Raw genomic sequence first — 15,282 nt, 5'->3', positions numbered from 1 at the left:
ACGCCTTTTGGCGTCCTCTGGTCTAACACCGTTTGAGACGAGGCTCAAAAGAAAGCTGTCTCTGGTGGAGACCAATCAGTTTCAAAGACAATGCCAATATATTATCAGAGTATTTTTGTTGTTTGCATGCTGACCACAAGCATTGTGGTTAATGCAGATATGATTCCTTGTAAAAGGTTTCAGTTTGGTGTTTTAACATCTAAACACCTATATTCTTCTTCTTCTTTGGTTCTTTCGGTAAAGTCACGTAGAAGGGAAACAATAAAATAATATTTTATTATTTTAATAAAATAATATTTTTATTATTTTATTGTTTCCCTTCTACATGACTTTACCGAAAGAACCAAGAATATGAATCCCTGCAGTCACGAAAGCTTTAAATCAAAATCTTAATACATGTTTTGTTTCCAGAAAAAGGGGAAAAACCTATTCTCACATCAATCACACGATCGTTCACACTCCCTCTGTCAGTCCACGTGCAGAATAAATGTTTTAAAAAATTTTATTAAATAAACACGAATAGGCCCACGATCGACGGGACCTGGACCGGCTTTTTTTTATTAAATGTTTAAATGTCACGCGAGATGAGTCTGTGTAGACACTTTCAGCTCGTTAGGCTTCGTAGATCCGAAGATATTAAAACGTCAACGATTTGAAATAATATAAACAGGGCAAGTTCAAGAAAGTGTGCAATGAAAATTATACTTCCTTCTGTCGGAGTGCACGGGTTCGGCAGAGACATTGATTGAGCAGAAGCAGAATCGTTATTTATACTGGGGCAATCCGATTAGATTCAAATCTTTTTTTTCTACAGATGTCCAGTAGACATCTGTAGACAGGACACACGCGAACTCTGGACGGGTTTCGACTTGCAGTGGCTTATCGGCAGAGTCCAGGCTTTTCTCTAATTAATGATGCTGATGAACTACCAGGTGTGTACGGTATAGATAAGCACACTCTTTAAGATATGGGTCGACGCAGAAGTATATAACACGTAACAATAACATACCATCATATCTCGTTTTACCAAGCCTAACGTTGCTGATGAGACGCAGAAAGTCGAAATCGGCCCAGTGTACTTGCATTAAAACCAATTCTGTTGAAAATTCCTAGAGGGCTGTGTATCACAATCACAATATTTATCATGGACAAATTCGATGAGCTATGAAGCTCTTTTTTCCCCCATCCATTATTATTTTCTATGTGGAGACACAAATAGGGGCAAGGAGGGCTATTGTTTGCGTGTTTACTATGTTTATCATATCGAGGAAGAGGAGGAGTGGGGGCGGTGCTGAGCGGGGCACCTCCCCCTCTTCTCTCCCCCTCTTCTCTCCCCCTCTTGCGATCCCGGGCTTAAGCTGCAGCTGCAGCAGCAGCATCATCAGCAGCAGCATCCTCAGCATCATCTGCCGAGGATGCGAGAGTCATGGGCACTCGGAGCAGCCCCGCCAAGGCGTTTGACTACCTGCTCAAGGTGTTGCTGGTCGGCGACAGCGATGTTGGCAAGGGCGAGATCCTGGCAAGCTTGGCCGGCCCCGAGGAGCAGGCGGGGGAGCAAAAGGGGGCAGCACCCAGGCAGCAGCATAGCCGCACCCCCCGGCAGCTGCTACAGCAGCAGCATCAGCAACAGCAGCAACAGCATCAGCAACAGCAGCAACAACAGCAGCAGCAGCCGCCAGAACACGGGCCAGACTACAGCAGTGGCGTGGGTGAGAGGCGCTGGCATCATGTCGACAGCATCGTCAGCATCACGGTCATCATCGTCAATCATGTATAAGTCATTGATCATCATAATGTTTTGGTGTATAGGCAATCAGCAGCAGCATCGTGTATAGTCAACAGTTATGTCCATCATGATTACGTATAGTTATTATCAGCAACAGCAGAGCCGACGGGATCGCCATGTGTAGTCAGTCATCAGCATCGTGTTGAGGAATTCATCATCGATAGCTGTTCAATCTTCAGCACCTGCCGGCAGCATCATCGTAATGTATAGTCAATAATCATCAGCATGTATGCGCTCAATATCGATATCATCAGCATCGTGTAACCTGAAGTCGATAATAATCAGAACTATCATAATCAGAAGGATCGTTATCAGCATCGTCATGTGTAGTTAATCATCTCCCACATCAACTGGGGGCAGCTGACAGCATCATCATACACGTCGTTACCCATCATGCGAAGTAAAGCTTCATGAGCAGCAGCATCATCATCATCAGTCACAGAATCGTCCGCATCATCATCATCACCATCAGCGCAATGCGCGATTCTACCACGCGTCGCAGCCCCACCCCCCTCGTCGAGTCCATAGATCACGACGATGACCGATCCGTTTGACCGCCGCTAGCGACACCGCTCGCCGCAGACGTTCGCCGGTGGCCCGGCCGTCGTGCAACCTCCACGGGGCCGCCTCCTTCGCGTGACGGGGCCGGCCCCACGCGTGACGGGGCCGGTCCCACGAGTGACGGGGCCGGCCCTACGCGTGACGGGGCCGGTCCCACGCGCGACGGGGCCGGTCCCACGCGCGACGGGGCCGGCCCCACGCGTGACGGGGCCGGTCCCACGAGTGACGGGGCCGGTCCCACGCGCGACGCCGCCCGTCACGCGCCGCGGATGAGCACGTGGCGGGGGGGGGCAGCCGCTTTGGCCAAACGGCTGCGTTGAGGTTGTTGTCGTCTGCGAGTGTTTTTTACGCTGTCACTTTGTGACGTAATCTTCATTTGAAGCTTTCGTGACTGCAGGAATCCACCATACTCTCTGGTTCTGTCGGTAAAGTGAACTTCTGGAGCCACGACTCCCCAAACACGCGTTCCCCCCCTCCACCCCCGTCCCCGTGCCTATGTAAAGCCACAACATCACCTGATGACGGACGCTTGTGTTGCGACCGAAACGTCGTGTTCTTTTATTATTTTTTATCTACGCGACTTTACCGAAAGAACCAGAGAGATTGTGACATAACTGCTCGTTTTGCCGTATTCTCCGGATTGTAAAATGTTTAGGAGAGTTAAGAGGCGCCCCCCCCCCCCCAAAAAAAAACATGTGCTCGGATTCAATAAAGTTATGCGAATGTCACGCGTAAGACAAAGACACCCCCACCACCCACACCACCCACCCCGTATAGCCTTTCACGGACCTTTCAGGGGAAAGTGTTGTTAGCGAGCACCTATTAAGGCCGGCACGGCACACGAACGAGGAGGTGGGTGGTCAACGCCACGTCCGGACGCCTTTGTCTCCCCAACGCTGATGTTTACACACCGCACCGGGTACGCATTGGAGGCCGAGTCGAGCGTGAGGAGGCCCTGGGACCGGTTCAAATATTCGTCACTGGAAATTGATCGTGAGCGGGAATTCATCTCGGGTCGCCGGGTACATTGCGCAGTGCGCTGACCGCTGCCCCACCGCTCCCCACACACACCCACACGGGTACTGAATCTTAAGACGCACTCCGCCCTTTTGCTTTAAAATACCGGAGAAAATGTTCGGGTGTGATAATCCGGACAACACGGCAATGTATGTAGCTTATATTGAACTCCTTTCGCACCGTATGTAGTCAAACGCGCTGTCTTACAGCATAGCTTGAGTCTGTAAACTTGTCGGTCTCCCATTGCGTGAAGTATGACTTATCGGATACGTGTGCCCAATTCTTATAATAGACTGCATTACCAATCCACTGCTGGATGAAGGCCTTCTCACACCTTTCAGTCATTTGGGTGTGTTGACTATACTTCACCACAGTGGTCAGTACGAGCTGGCGAATGGGAGGCACATAACCGGTTTAGATATCGCAGAGCACTTATTTGTTAGCCGCAGCTGGAAATCAAACTCAAAGGACTGGGTTCATGGTGTCATTTTTGTTAAATCTTGGCTCATGCAAACCCGGGCGTTAGAGCCGTGGCACGGTGGTTAGTGCACTGCAGTTTCAACCTGGCAACCAGGGTTCGATTCCTGGCGATAGCTAACATTAGTGGCCAGTCATTTATGAACTGGCCCATATATTCGAACGTACTGTACAATATTGAAACAACCCCAGTGACCAGAGATTGCACGAGGAGGCCTTCATCCAGCAGTGGATTGACCAAGGACGGGAAATATGTAAATTAAAACTCAAATGGGCCCAGTACTGACCTTTGTTCTCTCTCTCATTGCCCTTGAACTACGCAGTCGTTTATTTTCCATGTAATTTAATCACTGTCATGAGTTAAGGCGCCTGGTTATTTTTGTACTTAATAATGCAAGGGCACAAACGTGCGTGACACCTAATTTACACACGTTATAAGGGAGGTGGCAACATGAATCGATTGACGTTATGTCCGCCACGTTAGTAGCAACAACACTCGAAGCTAGACGTTCCACGCTGACAATCAGAAATTCACAATCTATTCAGATAGATGATGGTTATCTCTCATCGACCTATCACATATCCATCAGATATTTAGCAAGTTATCGAGATGTTTTCACACAGGATGCTTGCTATGATACTGGCCCAATTTACAATTGAAAACTCACCGGGAGAGAATGTTTTTTTTTTTAAGTAGGAGATACACATGGCAATATCGGCCCACGCATGAGGTTCGATGTGAAGGTACTCGTATTGTTCCACACTGGACCCTTCCATAGCAACATGGAATGTGCATCAATGGCTCAGAGAGCCCCTGACCAAGATAAACACTGCACTTGGACTTGACTCGTAAAATACAATTTAGTTTGTTGCTTTCTCGCCCACACACAGGAGTGGATTGCAAAACGACGACCATTCTTCTCGACGGGCGTCGCGTCAAGCTGCAGCTTTGGTGAGACCCCAGCTTCCGAGGGAGAGCTGTGCTTGTCGTTAGTTTGATGTGCGACCGTGCGTGCATTCTCGGGTTCGTGTGCGGTGCAGTAGTGTAATAATAAGCGCACTGTGCTACGAACCCGACGACCTGCATTCAATTCCTGCTCACGGTCAATACCAGTAACGGTGATCAGAACCAGTCCTGGGGCCTCCCCTAGGTCGACTCAGCCTCGAACGAGTATATGGTGCGGTGTGCAAACATCGCCACTGGGGAGACAAAGGCGGCCGGGCGTGGTGCTGGCCACCCACCCCCCCCCCCCCCCTGTGCCGTGCCGGCCTTCATGGGTGCTTGTTAACAGCACTTGCCCCAACAGTCTGTTAAGGCTACACGGGGATATTTGTCTTGGTCGAGGGTTCATCATCATCGTTGTTTAACATTTATCGTGCGCCTCCCATGCAGTACATCTCAAGGTACCAGAGCAAAGGGGTGTTTGAGATAATTACCCAATAACGCAGGGATTGCAGACTAACCTCACTATAGGTCACCACGTAAATGGCGATACTGTGATATCGCGTGCGATATGAGATGCACAATAATTGTATCGTCAGTTTAAAAAAAAAAATCGTTATATCGTCATTCTCCTCTTCGTGTCATGAAGCCCGATATGTTTAATGAATGAACACGCTCAACATTTCAATTTATAAACAAATACGGCAGCTATATTACCCATGGAACACGCTTGTTTCCATGCTAACAACGCAAAGTACGTCATAACTTTTAGAGTAATCCATTTATTTATTTGTTGATTGCACAACTCACAGGATGTGCGATGTAAGCATTGTAGATAGAAGATTACAAAGATAATTATCAGACTTATGCCAGGGGTATACTGCGTAAACTGGAGCTCAATGCATTTTTAGTGTTCACACGGGTTGTACAACAGGTCACAACAACAACAACATTGAGCTCTCGCTTGTGATAGCCAGGTCGCTTCTGAAAAAAAGATTTATATAGCTCAGTGGGCCTTACCAGGTAAAATTTAAGTTGGGTTTACTTTTAGTTTATTAATTAGATGACCACTGTTGACTTACCATACAGCGGTACTCATTTTACAGCCCCCCCCCCCCCAAAAGGGATGATAGGTATAGTTGTCCCCCGACCTAGTTGCTCATTGAATAAAAGTACTGTAACCACGCTATTTGTTCACGGGTGTTTGCGTGCAAGAATTCACCATTAGACGTACTAAGCAGATGTCCTTTGCGATGCAACGGTGTTTGTTGTTGTTTTATTGTTGCCCAAAACTGGTGCCCCCCCCCCTTTTGCAGGCAACTGGGATCTGTGTGGTTAATCCAGACTTGATGCCTTGCAAAATGTATCTAGTTGGTGTTTGAACATCTTAATAGCTGTTTTATTTTTTGACTTAAAGCTTTTGTGACTGCAGGGATTCATATTCTTGGTTCTTTCGGTAAAGTCACGTAGAAGGGAAACAATAAAATAATAAAAATATAAAACAATACAATTCTCACGACGTTTCTACTGCTTGTGTTGCAGTCGAAGCTGTTTTATTGCCAGAAAGGGTAAAACCTATTCTTATTTTTCATCAAACTGGGATCTTATTATTTTAAGTCACAAGTCCCAGCTATTGCGTGGGCTCGGCTGCTCAGATATATTTTTTATCCATCTACTTCTATTCTGAGCTTCTTCTTGGTGGATGTAAATCCAAGACAATGTTCCATAATCCTTTGAACGCACCTGCAGCTGTGTGGTTATAAAAAAAAAAACACCCCGTAAAGTCATCACTGTTACGCTGAGAAACGAACGACAGTTTGCGACTCATTAAAGTGAATGGGCCATCAATATCAGGGAGGTTATTACGTTTGTCATTTAATTCCTTCATTGCTTTGCAATTTTGTGCCAATGGATGTATACCAATGAAAAAAAAACACCCAGTCTGGATTCCTTTGCGCGGCGGTGGCGCGTGTCGACGTTTAATCTATTGATGGCCTGCGGATAATGTAATTTACAAAGTAATTCTGCGTACTTGGCAATTCGCAGAAAGCTGCCGCACCGTCGAGCCCTAAATCCCCTAAAACCTGATGCAGCCGTGCACGTGCGTGGCATTCGAGCATTTTACATGTCATCCTCGACATCACTGCTCCCATATATTTCAGGCGCTCACATACTGCAGTATGTTATTCTGGAGAGAGAAAAAATCGCCGTAAATACTTAATGACCTTTCAATTTCAGTATGCTTTTAACCTCTTGCAGTTCACGTGTGGTTGAATTTGTAAGTAGGGAATTGCAGAGCTTCGTGTCAAAAATAGATTTACTGGAGAAAATAATAACACACTTTCAATAACTACACCTGAAAACGCAGCTTCTATTTTCTTTGTTATGAATATAATAACAATTGGAAATGTATTTTCAAACAAACTTGAGTGCATTATGAACATTGCTTTTTTGCAAGATAATCCATCCCAATATATAATTTTAGCAGCCTGCCTCTCAAACTGTAGTAGAGTCTTACTGACATCTTTCCATTGCGTCTGTCACATCTGTGGTGGCTGGAAAAGTCTCATTAACCCCTCTGCTGGACCCACAAGCATTTGTGGAGTTAACTCCCGATTATCCGTGGGCGGATTATCTGACTTACGGAGTAACTGCGTTCGTGAAAAATAATTAAAACACCGTACCATTTCGAGTGCTCTGGTTGAACTATTAGCCACTCCTCACTTGTCGAGGGTCAGTGATACAGTGGCATTCCATGACTGTATTATCCGTTGATAATTGTTTTTTTTTACCCTTTTATCTGGCAACAAAACTGACACCTTTTTTTTACAAGGAGTCATGTTTACATTGACCACAATACCTGCGGTCGGAACGCAAACAAAAAACAACAACTCTGATAATGTATTGGCACTGTCCTTGAAATTGATTGGTCCACACCCGAGACAGCTTTCTTTAGAGCCTCGTCTCACATGGTGTTGGACCAGAAGACGCCAAAAGGCGCACAACTCAAAGACAATGCACCATCAGAGTATGAGAGCTCGGGGTAAGCATTTACACCATTGGAAACCTCATTTGCCAGTGATAAAAAAAACAATTATCATATTTTGTTACTGGCAAATGAAGTTTCCAATGGTGTATTATCCGTGTTTTTATTTTGTCCAGTCCACCCGCACTCCCATTACCCCGGGTAATCGAGGGTAACGTCTACGTGCGTTTTGCAGGGACACATCGGGACAGGGCAGGTTCTGCACGATATTCCGATCCTATTCCAGGGGAGCACAGGTACGCCAAGGAATCACACATACACCTAACACTCTAGAGCAGGGGTCACCAAACTTGTTTCACAGCGGGCCGGATAACTGATAGAATGACGAGCGCGGGCCGCATAATCATTCTGTTCAATACTTGGGGGTGGGAAAGATGCGTGTTTGTGTGTGTTGCCATGGGAACCATGGTAACGTGTTGCCATGACGTTACCATGGAAACCATGGTAACGTCAGAGCGTAGGCGGAGCTACCACGAGCCGGGGAAGGACTTGGGATGGCGCGAAATAAGCAAACATTACAATAAACAAGAAAATCTAGATACAATAATTTAACATTTAAAATAGTAAATTTAAGGCACATAGCAGTAAGGAGGTCTCCGCACGCGTGAAGATCTCCTAGTATTCTAAACATAATATTTAAATTTAAATTGTATCACGACGTCTCGTGTTCCATACGTTTTATCAACCAAATTCAAGTACCGTCGGCGGGCCTGATGGACTGACGTCGCGGGCCGGATCCGGCCCGCGGGCCGTAGTTTGGTGACCCCTGCTCTATAGCAATCATTTTAATTTTGCCCGTAAAGGTGTTATTAACCGTTAAAAAAGTATTTTAATGAGAAGGCAGTTTTAACTGTGTGTTTGGAACGTTTGCAGTGCATTACTTGTACATGTTTGAGTGATCAAATATTTGAGTGATCTTTAACATCACCTAGGAATAAGATTTTAAACGCAGCCTCGATCCAGACGATCACCTGGGACTCTCTCATCTCTCGTTACGATCTGCGTCACCAACGCAACCATGGACACGTGGGATTTTTAGACGGATGACACCGATACAATGCTATCTTCACACTACCAAGCACACGTGTGTGTGTGTGTGTAATTTATCGACCTAGAATAAAAAAAAAAGTTAAAGGTGCAGCCCTGCAATTGCTTGCTCACGTTACTGCTTGGGGAAGGACCTTCACTGGAGGAAACTCTAGAGGGTATGTTGGCGAACTCTTCCACGCGCTCCAGATATTGTGGAAGAAGTGGGAGCACCCACACTTTGCCCCACCACATGCGGCTCACCAAACGGTGCACCTATTTATCCTGCCGGGTGGACATGTGCGGCGGGATTAAAGAAACATCCACGGTGGATTCCAAGTCCACTTCGCAAACCATTACTCCGCAACCAGCTCACACTGGCTGTCTAATTATAATTCTTGAACAACGGATGGATGATACCTTTGTGGTCACCCTCTGTAGCATGGCTCTTAGCATTGTGGCAGCACTCCGTGCAAAAAGCTGCCGGGACACATTTGCAGCATTAAGGACACAGCACCACTGGGCAATGTTGACATGCGCACCGAGTGTATGTGCGTTCACTCGGACGCTGGGCGTTGTGTGCGCACCAGGGTATTCTGCTCGTGTACGACATAACGAGCCGCTGGTCCTTCGACGGAATTGACCGGTGGATCAAGGAGATCGAGGAGGTGGGTACTCATGACGTGTCCACTTCAACAACATAAATTATGCACCGGCTCTTTACAAGCCGTGACGTTGCAATGCGAATCCATCATCCATAGAGTCGCACTCTGAATAAGACGTTGCACTTAGCCATTGCCACTTGGCGAATCAATTTTTCTTTTTTAAAGCATTTTCGTTATTAGTTAAAGCAGACCACGTCACTGGAGGGAGGATATCGATGATGTTTTTTTTATTTACCAATGAATGATGAATCCAAGGTAATGGCAAGGTTCTGAGTTTACATTCTAGTTAGCGGTTAACTCAGCCGGTTATCTCCCTTACAAAATACGTACCAGTCGCTGTTGGAAACTCAAATCATGGCAAGATTCATCTTCTTTGGTTCTTTCGGTAAAGTCACGTAGAATGAGAATAAAATAATAAATTGATAAAATAAAATAACACAATAATATTCTCACGACGTTTTCGTGAGAATATTATTGTGAAGATGAATCATTGCAGTCACGAAAGCTTTAAATCGAAAATCATGGCAAGATTGTCTCCCACCGTTATTTTCCCATCCCTTTCTCAATCCACAGCTGGATGAAGGTTTCCCCATGCCACGTTGATCGTGGGGGGTGGGGGGGTTATTTGACTATACTTCACCATTCGAGCCAGTGCGTGATAGTGGAGGGTTGTGGGGGGGTGGGGGGGGGGGCAGTGGTGCTTGTTCACGTATCACTCGCCACCGACGTTCGCCACGGCTGGGAATCAAACTCTGAAAGTGGTGGTAGGGGAGAGGAGGAGGAGGATTGAACAACAACAACAACAAGACATCCGTGCGAAGTTTCTTGCCCCAAACGCAACAAAGGTTATTCGGCACGGCGCGCGGTAACGCACCGCTTGGGTGTGCGCGCGGTAACGCACCGCTTGGGTGTGCGCGCGGTAACGCACCGCTTGGGTGTGCGCGCGGTAACGCACCGCTTGGGTGTGCGCGCGGTAACGCACCGCTTGGGTGTGCGCGCGGTAACGCACCGCTTGGGTGTGCGCGCGGTAACGCACCGCTTGGGTGTGCGCGCGGTAACGCACCGCTTGGGTGTGCGCGCGGTAACGCACCGCTTGGGTGTGCGCGCGGTAACGCACCTCTTGGGTGTGCGCGCGGTAACGCACCGCTTGGGTGTGCGCGCGGTAACGCACCGCTTGGGTGTGCGCGCAGCACGCGCCGGGCGTGCCCAAGGTGCTGGTGGGCAACCGGCTGCACCTGGCGTTCAAGCGGCAGGTGACGGCGGAGCAGGCGCAGGCGTACGCCGAGCGGAACGGCATGGCGTTCTTCGAGGTCAGCCCCCTGTGCAACTTCAACGTGACCGAGTCGCTCACGGAGCTGTCGCGGGTGGTGCTCATGCGACACGGCATGGACCGCCTCTTCTGGCCCAACAGCGGTGAGGCTCTCTCGGCGACGTGCGCTTCAGGGAGTTGCTCGCGGGGCAAACTGTCGCCAGCTGTTGAAGTTTCTGCGAAATTGGTTTTATTGTTGCACAAAACTGGCGGCCACTCCCCCCCCTCACCACCCCCCCCCCCTTTTGCAGGCAACTGGGATCTGTGTGGTTAATGCAGACTTGATGCCTTGCAAAAGGTATCTAGTTGGTGTTTGAACATCTTAACAGCTGTTTTATTTTTTGACTTAAAGCTTTTGTGACTGCAGGGATTCATATTCTTGGTTCTTTCGGTAAAGTCACGTAGAAGGGAAACAATAAAATAATAAAAATAAAAAACGATAAAATTCTCACGACGTTTCTACTGCTTGTGTTGCAGTCGAAGCTGTTTTATTGCCAGAAAGGGTAAAACCTATTCTTATTTTTCATCAAACTGGGATCTTATTATTTTAAGTCACAAGTCCCAGCTATTGCGTGGGCTCGGCTGCTCAGATATTTTTTTTATCCATCTACTTCTATTCTGAGCTTCTTCTTCTCACCTCTCGTCAACTATCTTTACCATCGCTATGTTCGTTCCAGGGTTGATGAACTGTTGTCCTGTGGAGGGACTGGCTCCCACCGCTGGCTTAGGATCTTCACCGTGAGCACGAGCGCCCACGCCAAGTTTGAACAAGGAGAGGCGCTCAACTCAGTTTTGAGTCTAAACTGGAGCTGACACAGCATTCAGACTTGATGTATATACGGCACCACGGTGGCGAGATGTTAAATACTTCGACTGATATACAGGTCGTGGGTTCGATCCTGAATCTGACACTTCTATATTTGGACTTTACATGTTCTCCCCGTGGTCGTGTGGATTTTTCTCCGGGTCCTCCAGTTTTTTCCCTCCACATTTAGGATCAACATGCATTTCTAGTATTTGGCTGCTATAAATGTCCACGTGAATAGCCACTTCGTTGAGCTATCATTTGTGGCCAGGTCGCTTTAGGAAAAAAAAAGAGATATATAGCTCAGTGGGCCTTACCTGGTAAAAAAAAACTAGTTTAGTTTTTGACATTTCAGACCGTGGCAATAACGGACGCGCACCCTATGTGCTCCACGCAGTGCTGAGTTTGCAGGACTTGTGTTGCCGCGCCATCGTCTCCTGCACGCCCATCCACCTGGTGGACAAGCTGCCCATCCCCGTGACGCTTAGGAGCAGCCTCAAGTCGTTCTCCAAGGCCAACGGCATGAACGCGGTCATCATGCACGGACGCTCGTACGCCGCCACGACCACGCTAAGGAGGGCGGGCGCCGGCAAGCCCACCAAGCCCACTGCCAGCCCGCCCACACACAGCTGTACCCGCAACAATTGCAAGATCTCTTAAGCCATTTGCCGCCCCCTCCACCTCCAACGCCCACCTCCCGTGTTGTCATTCGTTTTAGCAGAACGTTACACTTACACGTAATTATACTGGGGCTCTTCGATTCCTTGGGATAGATCCGGATCGTTGAAAAAGCCTCACCCCCCCCCCCCCACCACCCCCCTCCATGTGAACGGGAGGTGATTGTGCAGGCCTTAGTGATGCCACCGGCATCATCGGCCTGCCTTCCAAGTAATCGACCGCAATATAATTAGTCGATGTTAAGTTTTAGCTGATTAATCGACCATTTGTTCCAGCCTTATAAAGGTACTGAAGGATGAGAATTTGAACTCTCAAGCAAATCTTCAGAATTTTTTTTTACGTTTTGAGATATAAACGCGATGCCTTTCAGTGGTCTTGTATCAGAGCAATTTAAAATGCCGCATGCCGCTCTGGTACAGGGGGCGTTCTGGCCTGCTGCGTTGCTGGGCATTCACCCATTTTCTACCCTGCATGTTACTCCCATGTGGTTGTTATCATAAAATTTTCATAGAATATATATGCAGCATAGACGACTTGTAACCCTTCACACCAGGATACCTGGCCAGCCTCTTGCAATAGCTCAGCTACTTGCTAAAAATAACACCTCCGCAACTTTTATAAGTTATATATATAAAAAAAATTTGCATGGCCATGTTCTTCGATCAACGTTCACTGCAATGCCGACGTGAACTACAATCATGCATTTTCTGATACTTTTTAAACACCATATTATGAAAGTCACGCTGCCGGCGATTAGATGCCCACAAACGGTTAACACTATACCATGAGTCAGCTGTAGTCATTTTTAAGATTCTCAGATTTCAAACATTTTGATTTCACGTTGCTACTTAACGAAAAGCCATATATAATAGAGTACAGTGAGGGAAAAAAGTATTTGATCCCCTGCTGATTTTGTACTTTTGCCCACTGACAAAGAAATGATCAGTCTATAATTTTAATGGTAGGTTTATTTGAACAGTGAAAGACAGAATAACAACAAAAACTCCAGAAAAACGCATGTCAAAAATGTTATAAATTGATTTGCATTTTAATGAGGGAAATAAGTATTTGACCCCTCTGCAAAACATGACTTAGTACTTGGTGGCAAAATCCCTTGTTGGCAATCACAGAGGTCAGACGTTTCTTGTAGTTGGCCACCAGGTTTGCACACATCTCAGGAGGGATTTTGTCCCACTCCTCTTTGCAGATCTCCAAGTCATTATGGTTTCGAGGCTGACGTTTGGCAACTCGAACCTTCAGCTCCCTCCACAGATTTTCCATGGGATTAAGGTCTGGAGACTGGCTAGGCCACTCCAGGACCTTAATGTGCTTCTTCTTGAGACACTCCTTTGATGCCTTGGCCGTGTGTATAGGGGCATTGTCATGCTGGAATACCCATCCACGTCCCATTTCAATGCCCTGGCTGAGGGAAGGAGGTTCTCACCCAAGATTTGACGGTACATGGCCCCGTCCATCGTCCCTTTGATGCGGTGAAGTGGTCTTGTCCCCTTAGCAGAAAAACACCCCCAAAGCATGTTTCCATCTCCATGTTTGATGGTGGGGATGGTGTTCTTGGGGTCATAGGCAGCATTCCTCCTCAAAACACGGCGAGTTGAGTTGATGCCAAAGACCTCCATTTTGTTCTCATCTGACCACAACACTTTCACCCAGTTGTCCTCTGAATCATTCAGTTGTTCATTGGCAAACTTCAGACGGGCATGTATATGTGCTTTATTGAGCAGGGGGACCTTGCGGGCCCTGCAGGATTGCCAACAAGGGGGTTGCCACCAAGTACTAAGTCATGTTTTGCAGAGGGGTCAAATACTTATTTCCCTCATTAAAATGCAAATCAATTTATAACATTTTTTACATGCGTTTTTCTGGATTTTTTTGTTGTTATTCTGTCTCTCACTGTTCAAATAAGCCTACCATTAAAATTATAGACTGATCATTTCTTTGTCAGTGGGCAAACGTACAAAATCAGCAGGGAATCAAATACTTTTTTCCCTCTCTGTATAATAAAAAATAAGACAATATTTTTTCGTCCGAAACCATATTCATTGAACTTCATAAATGGTGTATTTATTTTGAGCAGCCAAGTAACGGTGCATGTACACGTACAGTATTTTGCCAATCCACTGCTGGATGAAGACGGGCCTATCTCCCCATAGGAAGACCAATGACGACTCCCCATGAAGGTGTACTTATTTCATGGAGGAGTGATGGGTCGACTTGACCCACATTCAAAAATTCTGCTTAAAAAAAAAGCTACATTTATCGCGCAATGAACCCGCGAAAAAAGTTAACAGCACAAAAACAAACATTCGTTCAGTTTCATTCAAGTCTCCATTTATTGGAAATGCAATGAAACTACATCATTTGGCTGGTGTAGTCAAACGCCTCCTCATTGGAGCCCAACCACCACTTCTGATATTATATTCGTTGAGTGTAAATCACCACGTTCTTATACCCACTCCTATGCTGAGTGTAGTTACCAGATAATGAAAGCCAAACATTAAGAGCTTCTTGTACCTAAATACTCCGGACACAGGCTATGTGCTAGACTGCAAAATAAACGACAAAACCCATACTGGTTAGGAGCATTGAATTCAGTATTGTGATATGTCGTACATCGCGAGATCATTCAGCGTCAAGAGTAGTGCCAATTTGGATGTCCGCCTCATTGTTTGTGAAGTAGGTACAACCGGTAACAGTTGAAGTCACGGTGCTTTCTGTGCCAGCCAGACGTACCGTTCGTATTGAAGTTTCCGATGCGATTACGAGCAAAGGTATCGATAGCCAGCAACATGCACCATGTCTGATGCGGCAAAGGGAGTTAATGAAAAATTCACTGGCACACCGCCCGATTCAAGTGACCTCCCAAAGACCACAACTGGCATGTGGGCATACAAAAAAAACCTGCATCAGACCACGACTCCGGCTTGAATGCTCCCCCCACGAGGCGCTTG

At 46.8% G+C, this 15,282-nt stretch overlaps 1 protein-coding gene across 1 annotated transcript; it reads left to right on the top strand.

Annotated features, from left to right (window-relative positions):
- The first annotated feature begins 1,301 nt into the window (after nt 1-1,301).
- On the top strand, nt 1,302-14,913 carry LOC116952801 (ras-related protein Rab-40B-like). The gene is made up of 6 exons (XM_032972469.2): nt 1,302-1,709; nt 4,733-4,793; nt 8,006-8,066; nt 9,447-9,524; nt 10,712-10,934; nt 12,033-14,913. Exons 1-6 carry the CDS (start codon nt 1,427-1,429, stop codon nt 12,293-12,295), a joined length of 969 nt encoding a protein of 322 aa, XP_032828360.1. The 5' UTR covers nt 1,302-1,426; the 3' UTR covers nt 12,296-14,913.
- Nucleotides 14,914-15,282: the final 369 nt, after the last annotated feature.

Source organism: Petromyzon marinus, chromosome 3, assembly GCF_048934315.1.
Source record: "Petromyzon marinus isolate PM22_M1 ecotype Great Lakes invasive population chromosome 3, UKy_Petmar_22M1.pri1.0, whole genome shotgun sequence".
In the NCBI taxonomy this organism is placed as follows: domain Eukaryota; kingdom Metazoa; phylum Chordata; class Hyperoartia; order Petromyzontiformes; family Petromyzontidae; genus Petromyzon; species Petromyzon marinus.
Note: the sequence above shows the minus strand (reverse complement) of the source record. Positions and strands in the feature narration are given on the sequence as shown.